General features: G+C 41.5%; 1 protein-coding gene across 2 annotated transcripts in view; it reads right to left on the bottom strand.

Moving 5' to 3' along the window:
• Positions 1 to 1,903: 1,903 nt before the first annotated feature.
• Positions 1,904 to 25,361, bottom strand: part of ARB2A (ARB2 cotranscriptional regulator A) — a 206,293-nt gene continuing 182,835 nt past the window's right edge. For both annotated transcript variants that reach the window (XM_035099875.2, XM_060280200.1), the window contains exon 10: positions 1,904 to 4,860. In XM_035099875.2, coding sequence (XP_034955766.1) covers positions 4,718 to 4,860 — 143 coding nt within the window. In that variant the 3' untranslated portion in view covers positions 1,904 to 4,717. The remainder of the gene's footprint in view (positions 4,861 to 25,361) is intronic.

Genomic DNA, 25,361 nt, shown 5'->3' with positions numbered 1-25,361 from the left:
GGAAAAATCTCTAGCCAGCAGCAGCAGAAAGGAGGGACAGGATTCCTCGCATTTCTGGGCAGCAGAAAGGAGGGACAGGATTCCTCGCATTTCTGGGCCAGAATGGATGGGGAAGCTTTTAGCTCAGGCCCACCTTGGCAGATATTAAGGACATGCAACCCGCCCCCCCAACCGAAGTAGTCAGGTTCGGCTTGGGAGCTAAGTTTTGATCAGGCTTGGTCCAGCAGACACAGAGCGGAGTCCATAGCACCAGGCATCCAGAATCACAGAAGGCACCAAAAAGGGGGATACACTCCCCTTTTTCCATCAGATCCTGGAGTTACACAGCTCTCCCACCCTGTTGGGTCCCATCCCAGCGCTTGGGCAGCAAACGGCCACTTGGAGGTCCTGCTGGTTAAACTGCCCAGCTTGTCCTTTATCAAAGATCCTGTAGGTCGATTTCGAGGTTTTTTAATCGATTTGACCCATTAGTAGGTAAGATTCAAATGCACACCAGAGAGCAGCGTGTCCAGAAAGGGCAGACTGCATAGCGATGGTGGCTGGGAGTGAGCAGGGTCCCACGTGGTCGAAAGAAAGAAATAAGAACTGTGTAGGTCACGTGAAGGCTGTAATCCTATCTCCACTTACCTTCGAGAGAGCCTCATTCAACTCAGTGGGAGTAAGACTGACTTCCTGACATGTCTGGGATGGATGGCTTACAGCGAAATTCTATACATGTCTCATGTGAACTAAGTACCATTGTTCTCCAGGTAACCCTTCTTAGAACTGGACCCATTGCTAGAAGTCTTGGTCCACGAGTCCGCACTTCAGGAGCTTCTCCTTCTGTAACCTCAGGAAAGTAGAAACTAAGTGGCTAGCGGGAGGGCTACTCCTTTGGGGAAGGGTCTTGGCCCTTCCTCTGGTGCCATCCATGTAAAAAGGTTTAGTGATTTCCGCAGCCAGGATGCCCCCTTTCTCAGCATCTCCCACTTTCTAACGCCAGCCAGGACAGTTGAGCAAGGAAGGAAAGCCACTCTTTCTTGGTTGGGGCTGACAAGCCTTAAGCGCCTTCCCAGAAAAGACCGGCGATGGCTCCAAGAGGAAAATGAACGAGCCTCATCCCATGCAGGCATCCCTTGAAAGACCCCTTGATTTAAACTGGGGAGAAGCCCATGTAGGAACCAAAAAATGCTTCATAATTTGCTGCTCGGGACTTTAGCAGACGCGTGAAAGGTGTGGAGATTTTTTATACATGGTGGAATTTCTGGCTCAGATGAAATAAACGCTAAACTGGGAAAGCTCAAGTCCCGGGACCTTTGCTGGATGCCACATAACTTTCGAAGGTTTTCTTTTTCTTTTTTGGTTTTTGCACTAATATACGGAGGTACTGGGGATGCAGCCCCTCGGAAATTACTGGGGCCTCGTTTTGGGAAACCGTGAATGGGACTGAGCTGCATCACAGGCGATTTTTTTTATTGTCAAAAGCTGGGGATATAATTTGTTTGGATAAAATGGTTCCTAAACATACCCTCCGCGACATCCATTCGCAGGGATTCCCATGCAATGTGGTGCCCGATTCATCCTTTCGCTCTATATGTGCCTTTCCTCCCCAGCCCTTTTAACAGTAAACGCGTTCTCCCCTGCCTCGCATTTTTGCAAGGCCTTGCATATTCGTAAACACGTTCAGAGGCCACGCAAATAATTCCAAGTCTTAAACGGCCCAGGTGGAGGAAGATCTTTCTTTCGCGGCTCGCTCTGCTGAGGGGCAACCGAGTCCGTGCGATCCTTCCTGGAAGATGCTACGCTCCCCTTGCCCCTGGCAAACGGGTTTTGTCCGGCCAGCAGCAAATGAACATCCCTTTGGGTTGTTGCGCCTGGCACAGTTGCTTAACAAGACCAGAGACAAGAAAGTCACACGCGCATCTTAAAAGAGAAACCATTTTTTTAATTGGTTCAGTGTAAACAGAAAGAGACAACCCTTTAACAGCTCCCTGTGTGCTTTACAATTGGGTCCAGAAGCAGCGAGAACACAACCCAGGCAACTGCACGAGATACAGAGCAAAGGGCTGGTGGGAGCACACCGGAAGGAGTAGAAATCTCAACCGTGACACTTTGGAGAGAGAAAAAAAACTCGTTTGGTGAGATTTGGCACTTTGCAGAGCCCCAGAGGCTTTCACAAAAGACAGGGTAAAGTCTAAGGGTTGCTGTGGAAAAAGCCCACAAGATCACAGCTAAGGAAAGAAAAACCATGGATAAGCGAAAAGACCAGGTCGACCGTCTACCACCCTGAAGCTGACGTTAAGGTGGGCCCAGGCGGGTGGGTGAAAGAAGAGAGAGGAGCAGTTCCAGATAACAGGGATGTCGGGGGAAAACAGGAGACCGGGACCATCAGGTGGGGGAGATGGTCACCAGGGAAGCGATTAGGAAACTATTCCTGCCGCAACTATGGCTCGTTCATTCTCCCTGCACAGAAGAGTAGGTGTTCAACTTGCTAGTCTGAAAGGTTACCCCTTCACAGAACAGAAGAGGTTAGGCGAGGAAGCGAACGCGCTGAGACAGGCCACCTTCACCTCTGCACTTGGAGCCACTTGACTCTGGCTTTGAATCTGCCCCCAGAGAGATGGCGCTAGCAGGTTTCCGATGGAAGGGAAGCCCTTCTCTCTCTCTCTCTCTCCTTTACACCGACAGGGCCCCTTAACCCGAATTGCGCCCTTTGGGATAATCTTAACAGCAGCGTTTTCAAAGACGTGCGCCAATACGTCTGTTCTGAAATCCCAAAAGCTTCCCTTTCAAACGAGCTGGTGGTGGTATCTAACGAAATCGCCCAGCCACTGAATGCATGCATGAGATGAAATGTGACCCCCTCTTTCGCTCGGGTAACATCTGATAGGGGAGGCCAGGAAAAGTTCAAATGCTCCTTGGTGCCCCGGCGTGCCTACTCGAGCACCAGCCAGGCGCTGCTACTCTGGAAGAGGCCGGGTCGTCATCCGCTGGGGATCCCTCTGCGCAAGCTGCGCGCAGGGCAGCAGCTCCCGGCAGTCAGCTGAGCGAGGCGCCCTGAACCTCGTGGCCTGGCAGAGAACGTGGAGAGGGCGCCCCAGGCTTGGAGTCTGGGTCGGACAGAGCTTTGGGGTGTGTGAGATGAGGCCCATAGGGACCCCACTCCTCTTATCCACACTGGCAACGACTTTGGGGCCTTGAAGCCGGTGAGTTTGCGGAGTTGGGTCGAAGGCAGACCCTATTTGAGCATCATGGTAACTGGAAACACTCGGTGACAACAGATGGACTTTTAGGTCTGCGTGAAATTATAAAGAGTCTGGACTCATTGAAAGCCGTGAGGAATTTAAGGAATGTAAAAACGACGTCATCTTGCTTATAACAAAAGTGATTAGCAACGTCAGTAATACATGCTTCTTTTCTTTCTTTCTTTTTTGCTATTAATATTTCACAGTGTCACCAGACGGTGAAGGTAAAACGAAACTGGCTTCAGGAGTTCAACAGATTGAGTGAGAAAAAAAGATCTTTCGGCAGGGAGGGGGGAAATCGCCCCTACCGGCAAAGGCGGACCCTGTTTCAGCAAGAAATGGAAAACTCTGCTGCCCCGGCCTCGAACCGGGAAGCCCAGGGCGGAGAGGCGGCGTCCTGGGAGCGTCCAGGATTTTTTAAAAAGTTCTTCGCTATCTGATTTGTTACAAAATAGAGATTCTGTTAGAATAAAAAATAAACGTTTCAACCAAGTATTAGAAGCAACATTTTAAATATTGGTATTATTTGCTCTATATTACATTTGTCGCTAAAACATCCTTTTAGGTTTTTTTTAATGACTCAGCAAACTCACTAGGAACCCCATAAGCAAAGAGCGCTCGGTAGTTTTGGAGCATTTGGAAGTAAAATTAAGTCCTCTTTCCATGTTCAGATTTGCTGAAGTCGCGCAAGTCTTCCTCATTAATAAACACCAAACAAAGCACCCACTGATTAAATGTATCGTTTCACTTTGGGTGGCACAGCCTCTCCGCAGCCTGAAGTAGAATGAGTAAAATAGCCATTGCTGGAGTTACACGCGCATCCTAAACACATTGACGCGACACGTAAGTCTCATAGTAGACGTGCAGGGCTAAGGATCGCTACCATTGTGTCAATACAGTTTATTAGGACCCCTGAATTTAAAAAGCACGAAAACATTTTATTATTATTTTTTAAAAACCCGCCCAAAGTGTTTGCGGGAAATCATTAAAAAGCCTAACGCGTGGGCGGGACCATGGTCAGCGGGAGTTGAAGTCCACCATTAAAATCAAGGAGAAATAAATGTGAGCTCCGACTGCGGGGAGGGGCGAGGGGAGGCCCAGTGCCCCGGGGAAGAGGAGGAAGAAGGGCCGGGCGCTAGGACCTGGGAGGCGCCGCGTCCGCCTGCCATCAGCTCGGTGCCGGGCTCTGTCAGGGCAATTAGAGCTGCACCAGGCTGCGCGGTGCGGTGCTGCTGTCAGCCTTAATCTGCGCACTGATGGGCAGCCCGAAATCCCCGCCGCAGCCCACAGGAAGCACAACCAGTGAACCCATATTGCTTTGACAGTTGCACTCATCTAGAAATAATGCAAAACGCTACTTAGATGTAGACACGGCGACCCTGTGCTCTAGGAAGAAAACAATCTAATGAGGGGCTGGGACTGCCGAGCGCCGCCGCCCAGACACGCAGGCAAGCAAGCAGGCGCCGGCTCCCGCCCGCCCGCCTCCCGCCCGGTTACAGCTCCTCGTAGCGGATCCGCTGCGAGCGGCGCGTCGGAGCCGCTTTGCCCGAGCTGCTCCTCGCCTCCATGGCGTCGCCGAAGAAGCGGAAGATCGACGCGTAGCTCTTCCACGAGGTCAGCTCGTGCCGCTCCGTGCCTGCAACACACAAGGAAGAAGAAGCACAGCGTCACTGCCTGCGACTCGGGCGGAGGGAAGGGGGGGGAGGAGGAAGACACTCCGCCCCCCGACGACAGCAAGCCACAGGGGTCAAGTTTAGGAGCGAGACGCAGGCGGCGGCCAGAGCAGCGTCGCCAGGCGTGCAGGCAGCCCCCGCCCTCTCGGATCCCCCCTTTGCTCAACCACAGAGGCACCTTCTTGGCGAAAGGGCACTCGGGCTGCAATCCTACGCACACTGACCCGGGAATGAATGCCCCTGGCATCAAGGGGGCCTTGCTTATTCTGCGTAAGTGCGCAGCTAGGTCTGGGGCTGTGAAAGGTTAGGATCTCCATCAGGGCACGGGAGAGGGGTTTTCTGAAGCCTGGCAGCCCGCAAGGCCTGCCCTCTCATGCAGGCTGCCGGTGCCAAGGCTGATTGTGGCAACTCACAACTGCGAGAGAAGTACTCTGCACATGCTAGGGGGCACTGCCTTCCCCTGCTTCACCAGCCCTGCAGCTTGGCACTGAAAAGAGCTTCTGAACTCTTGACTCAAATTAAGCCCCAGGGAGGGGAAAGGAGTTGTTAACCAGCCTTAAGACAGGAAAAGGGCTCTCACTGAGAAGGGATAGGATTCCAGTTTGGTACTAAGTATCCTGCCTCTTTTCTCCACCAACCATTTAGATCATTCCCAATGGGATTAATTATTTTCATTTACATTTGTTTTAAAGTTCAAGATATTTGTTTTAAAGTTCAAGATACTCCCTGGAAGGACAGATCGTGAAGCTGAGGCTCCAATACTTTGGCCACCTCATGAGAAGAGAAGAATCCTTGGAAAAGACCCTGATGTTGGGAAAGATGGAGGGCACTAGGAGAAGGGGACGACAGAGGACGAGATGGTTGGACAGTGTTCTCGAGGCTACGAGCATGGGTTTGACCAAGCTGCGGGAGGCAGTGCAAGACAGGAGTGCCTGGCGTGCTATGGTCCATGGGGTCACGAAGAGTCGGACACGACTAAATGACTAAACAACAACAACGACAACACAGTTATTCGCATTTTATAGAGAGGAAATCAGGTCTGAAAGCTAATAGTTCTGAAATAAACTTAAGAGAAAACGTGGGAGACTTAGTGGATACATGCCTCATTGGTCCAAATGTAATACAGTAGTACCCTAATCTACTAGGGGCAGGGGCAGAGACTCTCTTATACCTGCAACAGTTACATAGTAACAGATATTTCCCCCCCCTTATCCTTGACAAGCTGAACATGCAAAAATCTTCTCTGCAAAGAGTAAGGATGTAGGAGTAATGCCCTTCTTTGGCAATCGGATCATCCTATTCTGTTTATATTCCCAATTTTTGATGGAACAGAACCTTGGGAAGCTGAACACTTAAGTGGCTTGATTAGCAAGGCGCTCTCAGGCAACAGTATATGTGACCTTGTTTTAGGAAAGCTGGGGTGCCTTTCAAACAGAAGTAGTAATTTCTTTTCTCCAGTGTTTCTTGTTCCCAAAAGACAGCTGCTTAATTAGATACACTTTCCTATATGACCAGTCATTTCACTCTTCTACAAGCAAGAATCAAGTGAACAGACCGAGAAACAACTTTTTTGTGCTTAAAACACCATAAATCTGTATTCTGGAAAAGTGAGATGGATCTGGGATCATTCTTCTTGACATATGCTTTTCCTCTCTCACACTGATTGGCTAAGGAGTCCCAGAACCTTTTACTCCCCTGCATATTTCTTTCATAAACCAAACAGTAACAGCATCTAATAATCCCCCCCCAAAATACCCAGCAACCAGGTGCCCTGAAAGAGTTCAGAGCCCTTCCTATATAATACAATTATGCAGAGATGCTGCTGGGAAGCCTCCAGATCCCAGGCTCCTGTATGATACTTTAACATTGTTAATGATAATTCTCCACTCTGTAATAGTAGGTCATTGCTATGGTTACTCTACAATGGTGCAACACTTTGCTTTCCCCTTCAGCTATTCTCGGAGACCTGGTAACCACATTTGTTGCCTAGCAACAGTTTTGTGAGAGTATCACAATCTGGGAGTTACAACAATAAAGGACATGATGGCCCTGGCCTACCCTGAAGGAGAGCTTTCCTGATGGGTGGTTGGGTGTCTCTGGGATGGGAGTGATACAAAAATATATATATTCTGAGTCCCTGCTGGATCATACCAATGGTAGTAATACTAGCATACCGTTGCAAAGCCACTTCCTTTCAAAACCAACATTCTTACTACCGTACTACTCCCCTAAAGAGATCCCTTTCCAGAGGCAACTATTACACAAAGACCCTTCTACAGTGCATATACATCCCACCGCAGAGGTTTGCTTTTCAAATCTAATTTGCACATATATTCCCCTACACTCTTAACACTTAAGGCAGGTCACTTCAAAAAAGGATATCACTTCCACAGATGCCTTTTATAAAATACATTCAACATCACATACAAGCACCTTTAAAACAAAGGGCTTTGTATCACAGCAAACATCCTGGGGACTTTAAGGACATAAAGAATTCCTTGTAACACAAAGAAAAAGATAGTTAGCACTCTTTCAAAGACAACTCACCTGCCCATAGATAAATCTGGCACACATATCTTGCCCATAGATACATCTTGTAAGTTTTAGCAAATAGACTAAAATTGCAAAAAGACAATTGACCACTTTATATATGCTCTTTTAAACAGGTAGCCACAATTACATTATTTTCCCCACTTCTAATTCCATTTAAGCATAACATACAGGTAGTCAAGAATCTCCATTCACAATTGTTATTTTACATATTAGTACTGTAGGATGCTACTCTGCACAAATATTTTCCACATCTTCCACATCCATAGTGCAATTAACATTTATCCCTTTATGTTGCCACTGATCTCTCTCTCATAAGCCAGTATACATTCATTTGTAAATATAGGCCTACATTTACAATAAATTACTTGCAGAGTGATATGAATGTTTCACTATCACATCTGTTTTCCTTTGTGAACAGCCATCTTCCAAATGCACATGACCAAAAAAAGTGAGAGAAGACACGTGCTAATTGTACTCCCATCCTTTTTTTCTCTCCTTCAATATGTAACCTACACTTTTCCTTAGGAGAGATCATACTTATACTTGCTAGTGTTACTGAGACTATGATCAACTTGTTAAGATTTCCCGTAGCAATCCTCTTATGCCACTTCTCTCCAAAACCAATTCAGGCTTTTGAATCTAGAGGGAACTGATGACTCAATGGGCTAAAGCAATTTTAACTCCCTTTCCTCATTGTCTCTTACCTTGTAACAATCTTACTGATGGATGAACAATTTCCCTTGTGGTACAATCGCTACAATGACTTTTTAGTTTCTACAATTATGATGATCTGTTGCTTGACTAGGATTGCTCTAAAATCTTAGCCCTCTCATATTGTCAAGTATAAATGCTGACTCTTCATAACATTTGAGATGTCACATTTTGCTCATAGATATTCATGGTTAACTATCAGAGAGAGAGGAAAAAAGAGTAGCACATCTTTCCAGGATTTCACACTTATTTTCTCATTATATAACAATTTTGCCAAATGGAAATGAGCAGGAGGCAAAAACATGTATCCAAGTAGTAGCAGGAAATAATAGGCATAAGTCATTTCATGGAAAATGAAATATTCTCACAATAGTCTTTATTCTCACAATAAAGAGAATAAAGTAATGTGTTAAAATATTGATCAAAATCACAGTGAACCACATAGTAAACTTTGGATAGGAAAACAAGTGCAGATCCATTTTCTACACAGACTTTTGTATGGGACATGAAAAAAAATATCCACAGAGGGACAAAGGAAGAGGAATGAGAACAACATTTTGTCTCACTCCCACCATGGCTCTGCTTCTTTATACTAATCTAAGTTAGGGAATCAATGTAGGAAAGCAGGATTCTTTTGGCATGTATTATTTCTGGGATCAGGAACCAGGAAATCAAATTACAGTGCCTCTGTATATGGCTACCCACTTTTCAGCTAATGTAAAATTAAGAAGACACTGGGCTTCAGCAGCACATTTTTAGGGACAATGAAGCTTCGACAACGAAATTGCTTCGAAAGCATCTTTTTGATATAGAAGAACTTGCACTGCCGTCCCTGAGGAACAAACTCATAAAAACTTCATTTATAATAGCCCTCTGTTCTGGCACCTGCTGGACTCTGGAGGCTCACCTCCTCTCTTTGCTTTTTTTGGCTACTTTTGGCAGTGCCCTACATTCTTTTTTCTTATGGAAAATGATGGTAACAAAAAACGCAATCCCAACCATGTCTACTCAGGAGTAAGTCTTACTCAGTGAGGCTTACTCCTAGTAAGCGGAGTTAGGATTGCAACCTAAGGCAATAGCTAATTGAGGCTTCTTAATTCCTATCTAAAGGGACCCAGGTGGCGCTGTGGGTTAAACCACAGAGTCTAGGGCTTGCTGATCAGAAGGTCGGCGGTTTGAATCCCTGCAATGGGGTGAGCTCCCGTTGCTTGGTCCCAGCTCCTACCAACCTAGCAGTTCGAAAGCACATCAAAGTGCAAGTAGATAAATTGGGACCGCTCTGGTGGGAAGGTAAAGGGCGTTTCCGTGTGCTGCTCTGGTTCGCCAGAAGCAGCTTTGTCATGCTGGCCACATGACCCGGAAGCTGTCTGCGGACAAACGCTGGCTCCCTCGGCCTATAGAGCGAGATGAGCGCCGCAACCCCAGAGTCGGACACGACTGGACCTGATGGTCAGGGGCACATTTACCTTTAATTCCTATCTAGCCTATTGTTTTTATATAGGAACTTCATGAAATGCTTGGTTGAAAAAATGTAGCTAGATGTCTATGATCAAAGTCAATGATCACCACATAGCTGAACTGACTGAAATGTCATCATTGGGAGAGGCAGCTATTAGTATAAGTTCTTTGCTGAAGGACAAAACTGGAGGCTGAAATATGTGTATCAAGTCAATAAAAACTATTCAAATTCAGTGCAGCCACACTGAGCAATGCAATAGAATAAAGCCACAAAAACAACTTCAAGAAATAAACCTTATGGGATTTAAGCAATCTGAGAAGTATGGTGTAATGAGAGGGTGTATTAAAATCAATGAGTGGGAGAAGGCAAGAACAACCTAGAATCTTGCTACCCTTAAGATTTTTCAATTGTACCAGAAGCACTGAACACAAAGAGCTCATGTAGTTTCACAGGTGACTGTTTCAAGATATCATTAATTTGCAAGGCAGCCATTTAAAAATCTGAGGCAATTTAAAATGTGGCAATTTAAAGATGAATGCAGAAGAAATGCAAAATGGATCCATGCTAGTCAAAGGAAGCAATAATTTATAAAATACTAAGTGAAAAATAGTAAACACAAAGTGGACCTACTAATGAATGATTTAATTGGTCTAAAAGCGGTATGATAGTAGATAGTTTTAATATCAGTCTAAAAATATAGAAAAGTAGTACTGATGAACAATGGAGACCTTGTCAAGATAGCTGTTGGATTAGAAAAAAAACACAGATGTGGGAATACTTAGAAAAAAATAATATACAAATCAGTAGGTCTGGATGACAAGCATCACAGAGTCGTAAGGGAATTAGTTAATGAATTTGCTGAACTACTAGCAATTATTTCTGAAAACTCATGCAGAATCAGGAAGATGCCAGAGCACTGCTGTGGGTGGGAAGCAACTATTGTATTACGAAGAAGAAGAAGAAGAAGAAGAAGAAGAAGAAGAAGAAGAAGAAGAAGAAGAAGAGGAAGAAGAGGAAGAAGAGGAAGAAGAAGAAGAAATCACTTGTGGCAAATTTGACTGCAATTCAGAGAAAATAATAATGGTATTCTTAAAAGGGGAAAAATCCACACATACCTACAAGGTAATGAGAAATTTAGGAATAAATAGAAGTAGACATGCCAATAATTATATCACACCGAATTACTAAATGTCTAGGTCAGGCATCCCCAAACTTCGGCCCTCCAGATGTTTTGGACTACAATTCCTATCTCCCCCAACCACTGGTCGTGTTAGCTAGGGATCATGGGAGTTGTAGGCCAAAACATCTGGAGGGCCGCAGTTTGGGGATGCCTGGTCTAGACATGGATGATTGTCTGCTTGCCCAGTACAGTAATGGTTTTCCTGGAGATCTGCATAAAGAACTGCAGTATTATTAGCCTAGGGTTGACAAGTTTCCATTACCTCCCGTTTGTATACAGGCAGAGCTAGATAACTGGGGCAGAAGCAACATAACTAGGGGCAGAAGCAACATTTCTAGAATTAGAATTAGACAATGAATAATGATATGTGGTTTAGATAATTTGCAGACAGGTATGCTGGATCTTGGGTCAAGCCCTCTTCTTTAAACACGGGGAAATTCAGTGGTTACACTAAAGGCATGGCTGCCATATGAAGTGTGGTGGCCCTCTCATGAATCCAAGTGAACTTATGTTCTACACTATTTCATGGGTTGATACCTGTAATTTTTACAAAAGCTTATTTTCAAATATGTTCATTGATGTTATATGCCTAGTTTTTAAAGCCTAAATTAATCTCCCTTTCTGTACTACTTCCTCTAGCAAAATTTGTAGAGTGCTGTCATATCACTTCCCAGTCTCCTTTTTATAAGCTAAAGGGGCAAAAACTTTGAAACATCTACTCAGAAAATACTTTTTATTCTTTAACCAACCTGATTGCTTTTTGCATGGATTCCATTTTGAATATTTTTTATTCAAATGGGTAACCAACATGAAGCGTTTTTCTAGATGTGGTCTTATCAGCACCTAGTACGAGGGTACCAATAATTCTTTTGTTCCTACCAAAGTTTCCTACCCTAATAAATCCAAGAACAGACTTTGGCTTCTAAGCTTGTAGATGTAGAATTTACTTTTTCCTCTTTGCAACAGCATCACATTGGTAGTTCACTTTCACCTCGTGACCACCCAGTATCTTGAAATCTCTTTCTTCCCCAGTTGTTCCTACTTGATGAGCCCACAGTCCCAAATGCATGACCTTACACATATTGAATTTTCTTGTATTTTTATTATTACACCAGTTCATGAGAGCATCTATTTCAGTCTGCATAATTTCCTGATCCTTCCTTGTATTGACACTGCCTCCTCGCTCAGTATCAGCTGCAAATTTAATCAAAACACCCCTACTTCTCTTTCTATTACTAATAAAAATACTGAATAATCTTCAGCCTAAGAATGGTCACAGGGATATTCTACTGCTGATGGATCTCTGTATTTTAATGTTTGATGGATTTCTGTATTTTAGAATTTCTGTTTTGTTGGAAGCCGCCCAGAGTGGCTGAGGGAACCCGGCCAGATGGGCGGGGTATAAATAATAAATTATTATTATTATTATTATTATTATTATTTCCAATTAGAATTCCAATTAGAATTTTTACTTTTAGTAAACCCTTTTGTATTTTTCTCTTTCTCCATAGTCTTAGGGTCACATTAGACATTATAATTTAGAAGTATACTGCAAATAGCCTATGCATACTTCACATGTTAGGGGATATGTTGTAGGTTTCATAGAATAGCAATTTTAAACATCCACTGAAGCATTTTGATTCACATAGCAAGCTGGCTGTTGCCTTTATTCCTGTTGTTCAGTGCCACTACATTCCAACAGTCATTGAAAATTCAGGGAGCCTGGTAATACTAGGCTTATGATAAGGCTGGAGGATACAGATTGGTCCTCTTCATGTTGCTAAGTGTTAGCAGTTCTATTAAAGTGTCCACTTACACATTAAATGTTTAATATGTAATGTGTAAAAGTGTTCACTAACACATGCATGATATGGTCGCACATAACAAGGATTTGAGGTTAACATCACCTTGCCGAGAAAGGTCCGTATAGTTAAAGCTATGGTTTTCCCAGTAGTGATGTATGGAAGTGAGAGCTGGACCATAAAGAAGGCTGATTGCCAAAGAATTGATGCTTTTGAATTATGGTGCTGGAGGAGACTCTTGAGAGTCCCATGGACTGCAAGAAGAACAAACCTATCCATTCTGAAGGAAATCGGAAATCAGCCCCGAGTGTTCAGTGGAAGGACAGATCGTGAAGCTGAGGCTCCAATACTTTGGCCACCTCATGGGAAAACTCCCTGGAAAAGACCGTGGTGTTGGGAAAGATTGAGGGCATAAGGAGAAGGGGACGACAGAGTACGAGATGGTTGGACAGTGTTATCGAAGCTAACAACATGAGTCTGACCAAACTGTGGGAGGCAGTGGAAGACAGGAGTGCCTGGCGTGCTCTGGTCCATGGGGTCACAAAGAGTCATAGAGTCATAGAGTTGGAAGAGACCACAAGGGCCATCCAGTCCAACCCCCTGCCAAGCAGGAAACACCATCAAAGCATTCTTGACATATGCCTGTCAAGCCTCTGCTTAAAGACCTCCAAAGAAGGAGACTCCACCACACTCCTTGGTAGCAAATTCCACTGTCGAACAGCTCTTACTGTCAGGAAGTTCTTCCTAATGTTTAGGTGGAATCTTCTTTCTTGAATCCATTGCTCCGTGTCCGCTTCTCTGGAGCAGCAGAAAACAACCTTTCTCCCTCCTCTATATGACATCCTTTTATATATTTGAACATGGCTATCATATCACCCCTTAACCTTCTCTTCTCCAGGGTAAACATACCCAGCTCCCTAAGCCGTTCCTCATAAGGCATCGTTTCCAGGCCTTTGACCATTTTGGTTGCCCTCCACTGGACACGTTCCAGCTTGTCAGTATCCTTCTTGAACTGTGGTGCCCAGAACTGGACACAGTACTCCAGGTGAGGTCTGACCAGAGCAGAATACAGTGGTACTATTACCTCCCTTGATCTAGATGCTATACTCCTATTGATGCGGCCCAGAATTGCATTGGCTTTTTTAGCTGCTGCATCACACTGCTGACTCATGTCAAGTTTGTGGTCTACCAAGACTCCTAGATCCTTTTCACATGTACTGCTCTCAAGCCAGGTGTCACCCATCCTGTATTTGTGCCTTTCACCCCCCCAAGTGTAGTACTTTACATTTCTCCTTGTTAAAATTCATCTTGTTTGCTTTGGCCCAGTTGTCTAATCTGTTAAGGTCATTTTGAAGTGTGATCCTGTCCTCTGGGGTATTAGCCACCCCTCCCAATTTGGTGTCATCTGCAGACACGACTAAACAACAACAAAGCAGGCATTTGCCCTCATGCAGCTCTAAAACGATCTTCAGTCTGATAATAACAGGTAGTAAGACAGACATAGGGATGCGGGTGGCGCTGTGGGTTAAACCACAGAGCCTAGGGCTTGCCGATCAGAAGGTCGGCGGTTCGAATCCCCACGACGGGGTGAGCTCCTGTTGCTCAATCCCTGCTCCTGCCAACCTAGCAGTTTGAAAGCACGTCAAAGTGCAAGTAGATAAATACCGTAGGTACCGCTACAGTGGGAAGGTAAATGGCGTTTCCGTGTGCTGCTCTGGTTTGCCAGAAGTGGCTTTGTCATGCTGGCCACATGACCTGGAAGCTGTTCACCGGTTCCCTTGGCCAATAACGCAAGATGAGCGCCGCAACCCCAGAGTCGGTCACGACGGACTGGACCTAATGGTCAGGGGTCCCTTTACCTTTTAAGACAGACATAACATAAAGTTGCATAGAGCACGTGTCAACTAATGACTCAGTCCAGTAAAACTTGTTTTGTGTAAAATAAAAAAGATGGACTTATTCTAAAACAAATCCACTCCTTCATAAAGACTCCACACAGACTGCTGAACACATATGCAAAGATACAGTGAGCATGCAATGGGCCTCTTCACTTAATAGGATATGTATGGCTTAGGTCTGGTCAGTAGCACGCTTGAAAGCAAACATTATGTGGGCTGCTGTCAGACTCATGCAGTGAGCATACCATTGCGTGAACCGGAGTCTTCACACGAAGGATGTCCACACAGCTGCTACATAGCTGTCAAGTTTTCCCTTTTCTCGTGAGGAAGCCTATTCAGCATAAGGGAATTTCCCTTAAAAAAAGGGAGAACTTGACAGCTATGAGCTGCTATGATATGCGATTGTGGTGCATCCAAAAGGGTGCCATGATTATACAAATAAAGGAGGCATATGGACAGCCTTCATATCAAGGCACCAGTCCACACAATTGGTGTTTTTTTTTTTGTGAGCTTTGCTGAGCTTCAACATAACAGTGCTCTCTGCTTGTGTTGAGGTTGTCAGTGTGAATCAAGAATTTACCTAGCAGTAAGGCCCACTGATCTTATTAGGCTTACTTCTGAGTAGAGATATTTTACTGTTCATTGCTTAACAAGAATATCTGTACCTACTGGTGTTGTTTTCTTACCTCTGCAGTACTCTAATAGGAGAACTGGCACCTAACACACTTCTCCTTTCTATGTGAATGTTAAAAGCACAAAGTATTGTGAATTGAAAGTATTGTGAATCTGTCAAGCCTCATTGCAGCAGCTGGTTTTTAAAGCTGTTCTGTTTTCAAACACAGTATTTATTTTTGTAAGCATCTTATAGCTTAATAAATCCACATGGATCATTTATTCTTAGAATTGAATTAAATGACAACTGGTGTCCTAAGTTCATGTTAGGTACATTTAAACAAGATAATATCTTATTTGCGAAGTCCACTAATCAAATGAAATTATGCAAAGCACCAGAGAAACAGCCAAAACAACCACCTGAACATTAACCAACAATTCCTTGAGACATGCGCACAGCAGGGGTTTGGGACAGGGGTGGGGGTGGGGACAGGACAAACAGCATGATGTATAAAAGGGACATTAGAAAAGATGATGCCATGGAATCATACATTGTGCTGTAGCGTCAAAGGGGAATTCATTTAAAGATAAATGCAATGATTAATAGTAAGTTCATAAGTAATTGACAGATCAAGGACAGACCCGAGAAACCATATAAATACATACATCTGAAAAGAAAATGCACTTCTTTTATTCCAAGCAAGGATTGAAATTTAAGAGGAGGATTCTCCTTGAAAATAATGCCATTGTGAATAACAAGGGTACTCGGGGAATATATTGTTTTCTGCAGAGTTAAAATGGGCAAGTCTGCAGCCTACATAATTGAGATGTGTGTGGGAGAATGTTATGGGTATGTTCACATCTAGGCTAATTCTAGACCAACATCAAAACCTCAATTTCTGTAGTGTTTTTACACAGTTTTATACCAATCTCTCCACTCCTATTTTGCCTCCTCTTTTTTTCATGGCATGCACACCATCCAGGGCAAAATATTGTGTTAATCCCATGTCACTTGTTTTCCCACACAGTTATCAGATTCAAACTGTGCCTTAAAATTCTACAATGAAGCAAAACATGAGGTGGATGTAGCTTTTACTTCTTGCCACATTTACGGATGGATGGATGACAGGCCTGGGGGAAGAAGAGACAAGAGTAGCCATGGCCATCTTGTCCCTTGAAGCCTTGGATCTTTTAAAAGTACCAGGTAACATGTTTTTCACAGGGGATTCTTCTCTGTTTGGCATTTCCCCCTTTCATTTCCACACAAATAGAAGTACCCCCATTTTGCAACTCCCATAATCCACGTAATTGGCATGCATGTTTCTACTACCGGTACTAACAGCAGCAGCAAGGAAACACCAGCCAAAAATACCGAGCAGAAAATTGTGTGACTGGTAGAGGGAGAGTGAAATAGCTGCCCCAGGAATCAAATGCAAGACAGAGCTGTATGTGTCATTTGGCTGGCTCTGTGCCCTCCCAGCCAGCCTGCTGCTCTCAGATGCTGTGTCCCATTGCCAGTGTGGATGTAAAACTAAGAGATTAATCTGGTCAGTTTCTGTACACAAAATGGGAGGTGCGTGAGGGTGATACCTTCTCATTCAACTCAGGCAGCAAAATATCTTGGGCTGATCCTGACCCCACAGGTGCACCAAAATCACAGCGATGAGATAATGTACAATCCACATTTATTTGAATGATCATTTTCTTTTATGTTGTGCTATTGTGGAAAATTTAGTAACCCTAACAAACAATACGTTCATCTGAATTTCATAAGAGAAATGTAAACTTAAATTATCATTTTCTTTTTGACTGTGTCTCAGCAGTCCAAGCAAATATATTGTCTTTAAGTTTTTATTGCACAGCAAATATTGATCTAGGTCAGGCACCCCCAAACTGCGGCCCTCCAGATGTTTTAGCCTACAACTCCCATGATCCCTAGCTAACAGGACCAGGGTCAGGGAATTGTAGCCCAAAACATCTGGAGGGCCAAAGTTTGGGGATGCCTGATCTAGGTTTTCCATGGAACGTGCATTAAATAGTCAAAACTATGAAGCTACAGGAATTTTCCATACTTCTCCACAAAATACGAAGAAGGAATGTATTTCAGTTTTAGAACCAAAACAACTTTAGTAGAAAGTAAGTTGTGGAACATGGATCATTTTGTCAAAAGCAGTTTAAAACCAAAAACAAAAAGTTAGTGGTCATGGGATAAGAAGGCAGGTCCTCTAATGGATCAGTAACTATTTAAAGAAACCAAGAGAGTAGGAATAATGGACAGTTGTCACAATGAAAGGATGTAACAAGTGGGGTTCCCAAGATCCTGCACTGGACCGGTGCTTTTAAATTTGTTCATACATTAACTGCAGTTAGAGGTGAGCAGGCCAAGTCTTTTGTGACACCAAATTGTTGAGAGTGATAAAACAAAAAACTGGATGAATGAGCATTAAAATGGCAAATGTGTTTCAATTTAAAAGGATGTTAAATACTAAAATACAATTAAGCATTATGTTCACGAGCCTTGAACTCATGTGCTCCCTTCTCCCCTCTGGAGTGGCTGTGAGGAGATCTGAAGTTTTCACTTCCATTTTTAATTAGCAGCTGCTTAGCAAACTTCAAACTCTGCTTAATATTAACTATGTTTTATTGAATTCAAGCTGGGGCTGCAAAGGAAGATATGAAGAATTGGGAGTGCACTCCCACTTCTTCCTTTGATGTTGAATCACCTGACATTGGATGATTGGCAGATAGGCAGTCCCACACATCTGGCTCTAAACCACAAGCCAAATACAGTTCCCCATCCCTGCACTAAACAATAGTTTAGCATTATGTCCAGAAGCAGCCAATATGTACAAAATCTATACAGCCCAATTACACAGTACTGCTTTTTTAGCTGGAGTGGAAGGGAGGATAACTTCATTGTTACACCAAACAAATTTATACTGATGCAGTGAATATTGACCCCCTGCTTATTAGAGTGATCTTTGGTGGTCTCTGCTAATGAACATTGCTGAAAAAGGCAGACAATGGTTATCTAGTCTACGATTTTATGGATAGTGATCATTGCTACGGGTCAAGTACACCAATAGTGCAATCATAAAGTTAATAACCTCTGCCTTAAGAGCTTTACATGAGAGTGTCTCAGAAGAACATTGCTTCTTTTAACACACAGCCTTTTGAGATACATTATTTATAATTTATAGCCAATCCGAAGCAGAAAGATTTTCCCATGCAAGTTATAGTAATCAATACAACTCTGTGCCTATTATAATCCAATGAGTCAAAGAAAGAGAAAAAGCTAGATAAAAGCTGCAGCTCTGCAAATGAATCAGTAGTTTACATTAGATGTGCAAAAAAATGTACTGTAAAAGCATATTGGAGAAATTGCCTTTGATACTGCAATTCCACAGCTGAATGTCAGACTGGAAATGAAATTATATATATATATATATATATATATATATATATATATATATATATATATATATTCAAGCTATAAGTGTGTTATTTTATTTCACATGTATCACACTCGACCCTTATTTTTTCTAACTTAAAACATAAAAAATGGTTCACAGTGGCCTAATGCTTGTAGTTCAAAGTGAACTCAAAAAGTCTTTCAGATATGAGTTTTGTCAAACAGGGCTCACATGGAAATTAGCACATGCGGCTGAAAGCATTCATTGTATTAATTAGTAATCAATCCATTCATTAATCACAGTTTTAAAATGAGAATTATTTAACTGAAGCTGTACTTGGTGAAAGGATGTTTTGTTCTGATGGCATTGTTGTACACAATCTGTTTGCAACTCTTGAATCAAACAATGTGTTTAAATTGTCTTCTAAATGAAACATTCTTTATCAGTCAAAAGAAACTAATATTTTAATTGCATACTAGTAGCTGTGAGTTTCATTAAGAATTTTGATGAAAAGTCTAAAAGGTGAATGAAACTAGATGTACTTAATGAAGTTACCCATTTTCTGGCATTTTGAGTCTTCAAATGAGAGTATATAGAAACAAAAATAATCAGGAGACTCCGGATAAAGTCCTTAGTTGGAGTCCATAATACATTGGAATCACAACAGTCCCATTAGATTAGCATTAAAGGAATGGCCCTAGAATGACAGCCACCTAAGTGGGGGTCTCTTTCTACTTTCAGCAGAAGCAAAAATTCCAGGCATGAGATTTGGGAAGACAGATATTATAGAATAACATCAATTATTTCAAAATAATGTGCTGTGATCTCCATCATACAGAAAATCACTGAGTTATCCTACTTGAGTTGTGTTGTTTGAAACCAAACAACATCTTAAAATCTGCTGGCGAGTATGCCACACTGCATGACAATTGGGCAACATTTGTCTCTTTTTTGTATCTGCTTGTGATAGTTGTTACTAGAATCTAAAGAAAGACTAATCCTATTCCTTTCAGGTGAAGTGGAATAACAAGGGGCATATAACATATGTGTGTGTTAATTCTCAAAAGTCTCCTTGTTGTACAGAGATGTTTAAAAGTTTTCACAACTTAACATATTGAAACCATACCTACAATTACAAGTCCCAGGTTTGGTTTACAATAAAAATCAAGATGGTGTAATGGAAAAGAATTGGTGAACAGCAATTCTAAGTCATCATCTATAAAATATATAAGCTGCAATGCCAAAACACCAATGAACAAACACCAAGGGAAAGGAGTTCTAAAAACAAGTAGTATCAGGGAGAAATCGTTCTGTTTAGCATATAGTTCTACCTCTACTGCCTCTATGCCTAATAATTGTTGGCCCATGGGGTTTTGTTGTTGCTCCGTTTAACAAGTCCTAGACATTTTGTATAAATAAGTTTTTGTGTTATGTTTTAAAGACAGACTTGGTCTGAGGAACATGCTGCCATGGAAACAGAGTAATGTCTGGAGGGGCCAAATGCGAAACATAGTTTAAATTTCAGTCAGTATCAATCACTAGTATTATAAAGGAAATATGGCAACTTTGTTAGTAGGGCCCTTTCCTTTGGCAGGTGCTGAGTCCCAGCAGAGAAATGGTAGAATAATTCACTGTAGACTGGGACCGCCAGTGTATTCTACAGGAAGCAGAGTCCAAGCATTAACTTTGATCTGAGGCCCTTGCTAAAAAAAACCCCCAAACCAGTTCCTGATGTTCACCTTGTTCAATATTCTTGTTCAATATTCTGTATAACAGAATTGAAGAATCTTTTTTAGTCCAGTGGCCACATTCCCTTATACAGTATGAACTTTCCAGTGGCTGCACACCTACTTATTTTTAAATACAGAGTTTGTGAAAAGCTTTATTTTTAAAAAATCAACCATATAAGATGACTAGATCATGCCTTTATAGAGGGTTATTGACACACAACAAATTGGATGTTGCCTTTATAATACTGTTTTTAAAAATGGGGTGGTGCAGTGAAATGACATGCTAATTTAAAGGATAAACCTTCTGCTGAAAGATGCAGATCATCTAAAGTGCGGTTATCTACTGGAAGCAAAAGTGGCAGGTTGAACTGAAGCCAATAGTAGTAGTCTAAACCAGCAGCATTAGCAAATGTGAGCACAAGAGCTTGAAGGTTAGTGTTTGTAAGGGACTGTATGAGTTAATGCAAAAACTGACATTTCTACAGAAAAAAGAAGAAGGGAAGCATAGCATAGAGCCAATAAAGATGAATGTATAATGTAAACATGCAATAGTATAAGATAGTTTTAAACATTGTAACGATAATGTGCTAAATTAGGAGCATTTGGTTTTCTAATTAACATTTCCAAATGTCTGAAACAACCCTACGCCTAATAGCAGGATCAAAGAGTTCCCATTTATCTTTGGAAAGCATTCTACATTAGTTTTTTTATTTTATTTTTTTGCTGTTGCCACAATGACTAAGATGCTTTGCACTGATAAGTCTTAGTGATATGATAGTGACTATTTTTGGTAGTCCACTGAGTTTTTGATAACTAAACATTAAAAATAGGATGTGCCGTATGTTCTGGTTTAGTTGTTACTCAGCCTACATCTAATAAAAATACTCTGAAAATTAGACTTTAATGTGGATCATTATTTGAACTCACAAGTCACACATGTGCCATATATTAACATGTTTCAAAATAGGCACCAACTACTTCTGTAAACCTACATCCTCTCAGTAAACCTTGATGCATGTTTCTAAATAATATGCATTGAAAGGGGTAACTTTGATCACCATGATGGTAAAATTGTAGCTTTGCAGTCTGTATTTCAGATAGACTAGATCTTTAGTGAAACTGGTATCATTGCAATGGTTGAAACTACCTGGAAGTTGTTGCATTACACATTTTATTCCCAGAGACAGTCCAGGGTTTGGGGTGCCTTGGGCAATCTGGAGAGCTCCCTCTTTTATTGGTGGGTAATGGCAGCTTACATGGCCAGAGCAATAAGAACAGCATCATTACAATTTCTCTTAATGCCCCAGAACACTACTTCAGGGGCATTGTGGGAAATTCCAATTGCAAAGGAAAGGGGATCTAGGGCAGATGTTAATAGTGGGGCTTAAAGGCGTGCTTGGGCCCTGGCAGCTGTCCAAAGGTGTCAGGTGCCAAAACTGGTCCTGGGTAGATGTGTGACCATTCAAACTATTCAAGAATCACCCCTCTGGAAAAGCAAGAGAAAACTCATATAGGTTCAGGAGGGTTGAAGTCTTACGAATCTTAAATGTAAAGGGACTCTTTTCATGCTAAAAAAAATAGTTCAAGGAAATGTTTAAATAGAAGATACTGAAATCACCTCTAAGTTCAGTATGTTTCAGATGCAACAATTAAATTAGTTTGCACTAGTGACTGTACAATTTACACTGGCTAGAATATATAGTTGATTTCTCTGCTACATTATAACCTGTATTAACAGTATTCACAAATGTCAGAAATAGCATAAGAGGATCAAATAGGTATTTTTTAACAAATGTTATTTATGAAAGTTTTATTCTATGGCTTATGCTGTTTGTAAATTGTTTGTAAGAATGCTCTTCAGTGGCAGCAATTACTGTAAGGTTTACACGTCTATTTCTTTTTAGAGTACATAGTATACTGTAATATAACAGGGCTGTAATTTTCATGCTACTGGTTTCAGAGTCAAAAGTGCTCCTTTAGAGCAGTAAAACAGAAAATGTGGCCTATAAATAACTTACATTTGAGTTTAGTTATTATAGTAAATAAGATTATTATACTCTTAAACAAATCTGCTTGTTACCTATGGCATTTTTATTTTGTCATATAATTATTTCATGTATATCTCTTCACAGATGTATAAAATATATTTTCAGGAAAATTGCCACAAAGTGTTGTTAATATGCTGAAAAGTGGTATATTTGTGTATTAGGTACTATAATAATAGATATGAAACATATTTGTATTCATAGATAGCTGCCAAATAGCATTTTGTTACAGTACAAACAGGTTGATATTATTAAAATGAAATAGCTCATGACTTATCTGTTTTTCAAATTCAAAGCTGTTTGGATCTAAACAGCTACTTGGGATAGCGTTTTGTAAGGGGCTTGTGTTAGCTGAATTAAATTGTAAAGTTTTATTCCTTTGACACCTGACACCCCCTTCATATCCTATCACAAGCTGCTTTTGATTCTTCCCTCAGTTTCAAAAGCAGTTTGCCAGAAAACATGAGAAAACGCTGTTCAAGGAACACAAATCTAATGTCTCTCTGGGCTCATAGAACTAGTTTCATGGTTCTTGGATGCTTGTCACAGTTCAAAAAGTGTGACGGTGCCTACTTCAGTGTTAATAGATACACAGCTATGGATTTCAACAGCCTTCTATAAATTCAATTAAATCAAGCTGTATTTCTATTTAACAAATTGTTTCCATTGTTTCATATCTGCCCATCATGACTACTGTTAATCGGGTATTGGCAGTAAAGTAAATCTAAACCCTACACAAGGATAGAGAAAGAAAGTTTATTGAAGGTAGTGTTGCACTAAAATCCTAAGAAGGTATAGAGTCCATTAAGTTAGAAATCTGAAGTGGGGAGGGAAATTCTTCCCAAACTTCTATTGGCAGAATCTTATGGTTAAAGTAAGAATCTCCCTCACCAAAACATGATGTTAATTTTGAGGTGTAAAAAATAAACCAAGGAGGTAACTGAAATAGAAAAAGCAATACTAATGAGGGGCTTCAACTGTTTAAAAAATGAGTGCGTCAATTCATATGTTCTTTCTGGATATAATAAATGATGTTTTATGACATTTTGGTAATAAGGACCACCAAGAGCAGAAGTGATTCTTGATTTAAACCTAAGCAGTACACAAGATCAGGTGCAAATGTGCTTTCACAATCATACCTATATGAGTGGAATATATTCCTTCATCAATATTCAGGAGGGGAAGTTTCTCAAAAATGAAGGTACTGAAGGTTGAAATATCATTACGAAGCGTGTAGTTTATATAAAACAACTGTAATATAGATTCAATAGGAATCTATAGGACTCATCAGAAAAGACTCAAAAGCGCCAAAGGATGCTCATAGACAAAATGCAAATTAAGGAAGCTATGAAAGGCACGAGGAATTATATTTAAATTGTGCTCACATGAGGAAATTGAAAAAAGAGCACAAACTGGGAAACAAAATACAAATTCAGTGTAAGAAAAGGCAAAAATATAAATATAAAAACCAATAACAAATGTATATTTACTGGAAGTGAGCCAGAAGAACAGTAGCCCGGTTTACATGTAACACTAAACCATGGTTTAGCACTAAATGGACAAGACTCTGTGAGTTGAATGAAGCTTTGGGTTTGATGCTTTTGCTTTCCCTCTGCTCCTCTAATGTACTTGGGAGGACTTCTGCCAAGTTTAGTTTCTCTTCCAATGTAGTAGTTCCAGACAGGTGTTTATTGTGGAATTTATGCTTCTCTTGCATGTAAATTTGCTACAGTTAACATGAAGTCATCCGCTCCCCCAGTACATTTTTCATGGAAAATTACACAGGTTGTTTTTTAAAAAACCTGTTGCCAAATATGTGTTTGTGATATTACACTCCCATTTGAAAGCACACTATGGCACTGAGGCACTTTATTCATAATAAACACCTGTATCGGGCATGGCTCTAACTTGGCTGCAACCAACTAGATAAAGATCTTGAAGTGAAAAGGCTTACTGGAAATCATTTGTCCAGGAAGAGAAAACATTTACAAAAGAATTGAAAAGAAAACTGTACCGGTAAATATAATGCCAATATGTAAACTTACATTGCAGCCACAGGCGAGTCCAGTTTAGTTTGTGTTGGGGGTGGAGAAGATGTCTTAGGGGAACACTACAGAAATCAATAACTTTATGAACAACGTAGAGTAAGAGACTAGATTATCTCTATTTCACAATACAATACTGGATCTTGGGCTATCCAATAAAACGGATGGGCTGTAGTAGACTGAAACAGATATTTCTTTACACAATATATAAAAGTAATGGAATTCACTGCACATTGGGGAAATGGTCCTCATTTAGATGGCTATGAAAAGGATTAGACAAATTCATGAAAGATAAATCTATCAACTGTTATTAGTTAGGAGTGCTAAGTGGGTTCTCCATGTTCAGAAGCAGTATATCACCCATCACAAAAAAGGAATAAAACAGGGCTATCACTCTCATGTCCTATTTGTTACCTTTCTACTATTGGAAGCAGAATTCAAGACTAGAACTTGGTCCAATTCAGCAAGGCATTTTTTTTTTATAGTGGTGCCAAACATTGTAATATCATAGTTGAGCTTTCATTATGCGTAAAACTTGGATTGTGAAAAGAGATGAATTATTTCCATTGATTAAAAAATGATGGTTCAATAACCACCTGTGGATTCCCTGATAAATACCAGGGAGTGACAGGGACTAAACAACTGCACAGCCTGATGACACAGGTGCCTGGAGTTTTTATGCCAATGGATGGGTTTGATGCCAATGAATGTGTGATGGAGTTCCTTTGTCACACCATTTGGAAATCTTTTAACTGAATTGATTTATATATTTAGGGGGGAAAATGGGTATTATACTCCTCCTTTGATTATACCACATTGGAATGCATATAGGGGAATCACGTGTCTCTGTGCTAAATTACAAACATTCTCTCTGCCATGTTAGCTTTTCTGAGGCTGGACATTTTTGACACAGCTTTCCGAAGTGGTGCAGTATCAGGAGAACTGTACTATATGCTTTTTCTGGGTAGCTCATATGAAGATTTGCATTATAAACCGGGTTACATGTTTCAGCGAAG

The sequence above is a fragment of the Zootoca vivipara genome, chromosome 11 (assembly GCF_963506605.1).
Source record: "Zootoca vivipara chromosome 11, rZooViv1.1, whole genome shotgun sequence".
Taxonomy (NCBI): domain Eukaryota; kingdom Metazoa; phylum Chordata; class Lepidosauria; order Squamata; family Lacertidae; genus Zootoca; species Zootoca vivipara.
Note: the sequence above shows the minus strand (reverse complement) of the source record. Positions and strands in the feature narration are given on the sequence as shown.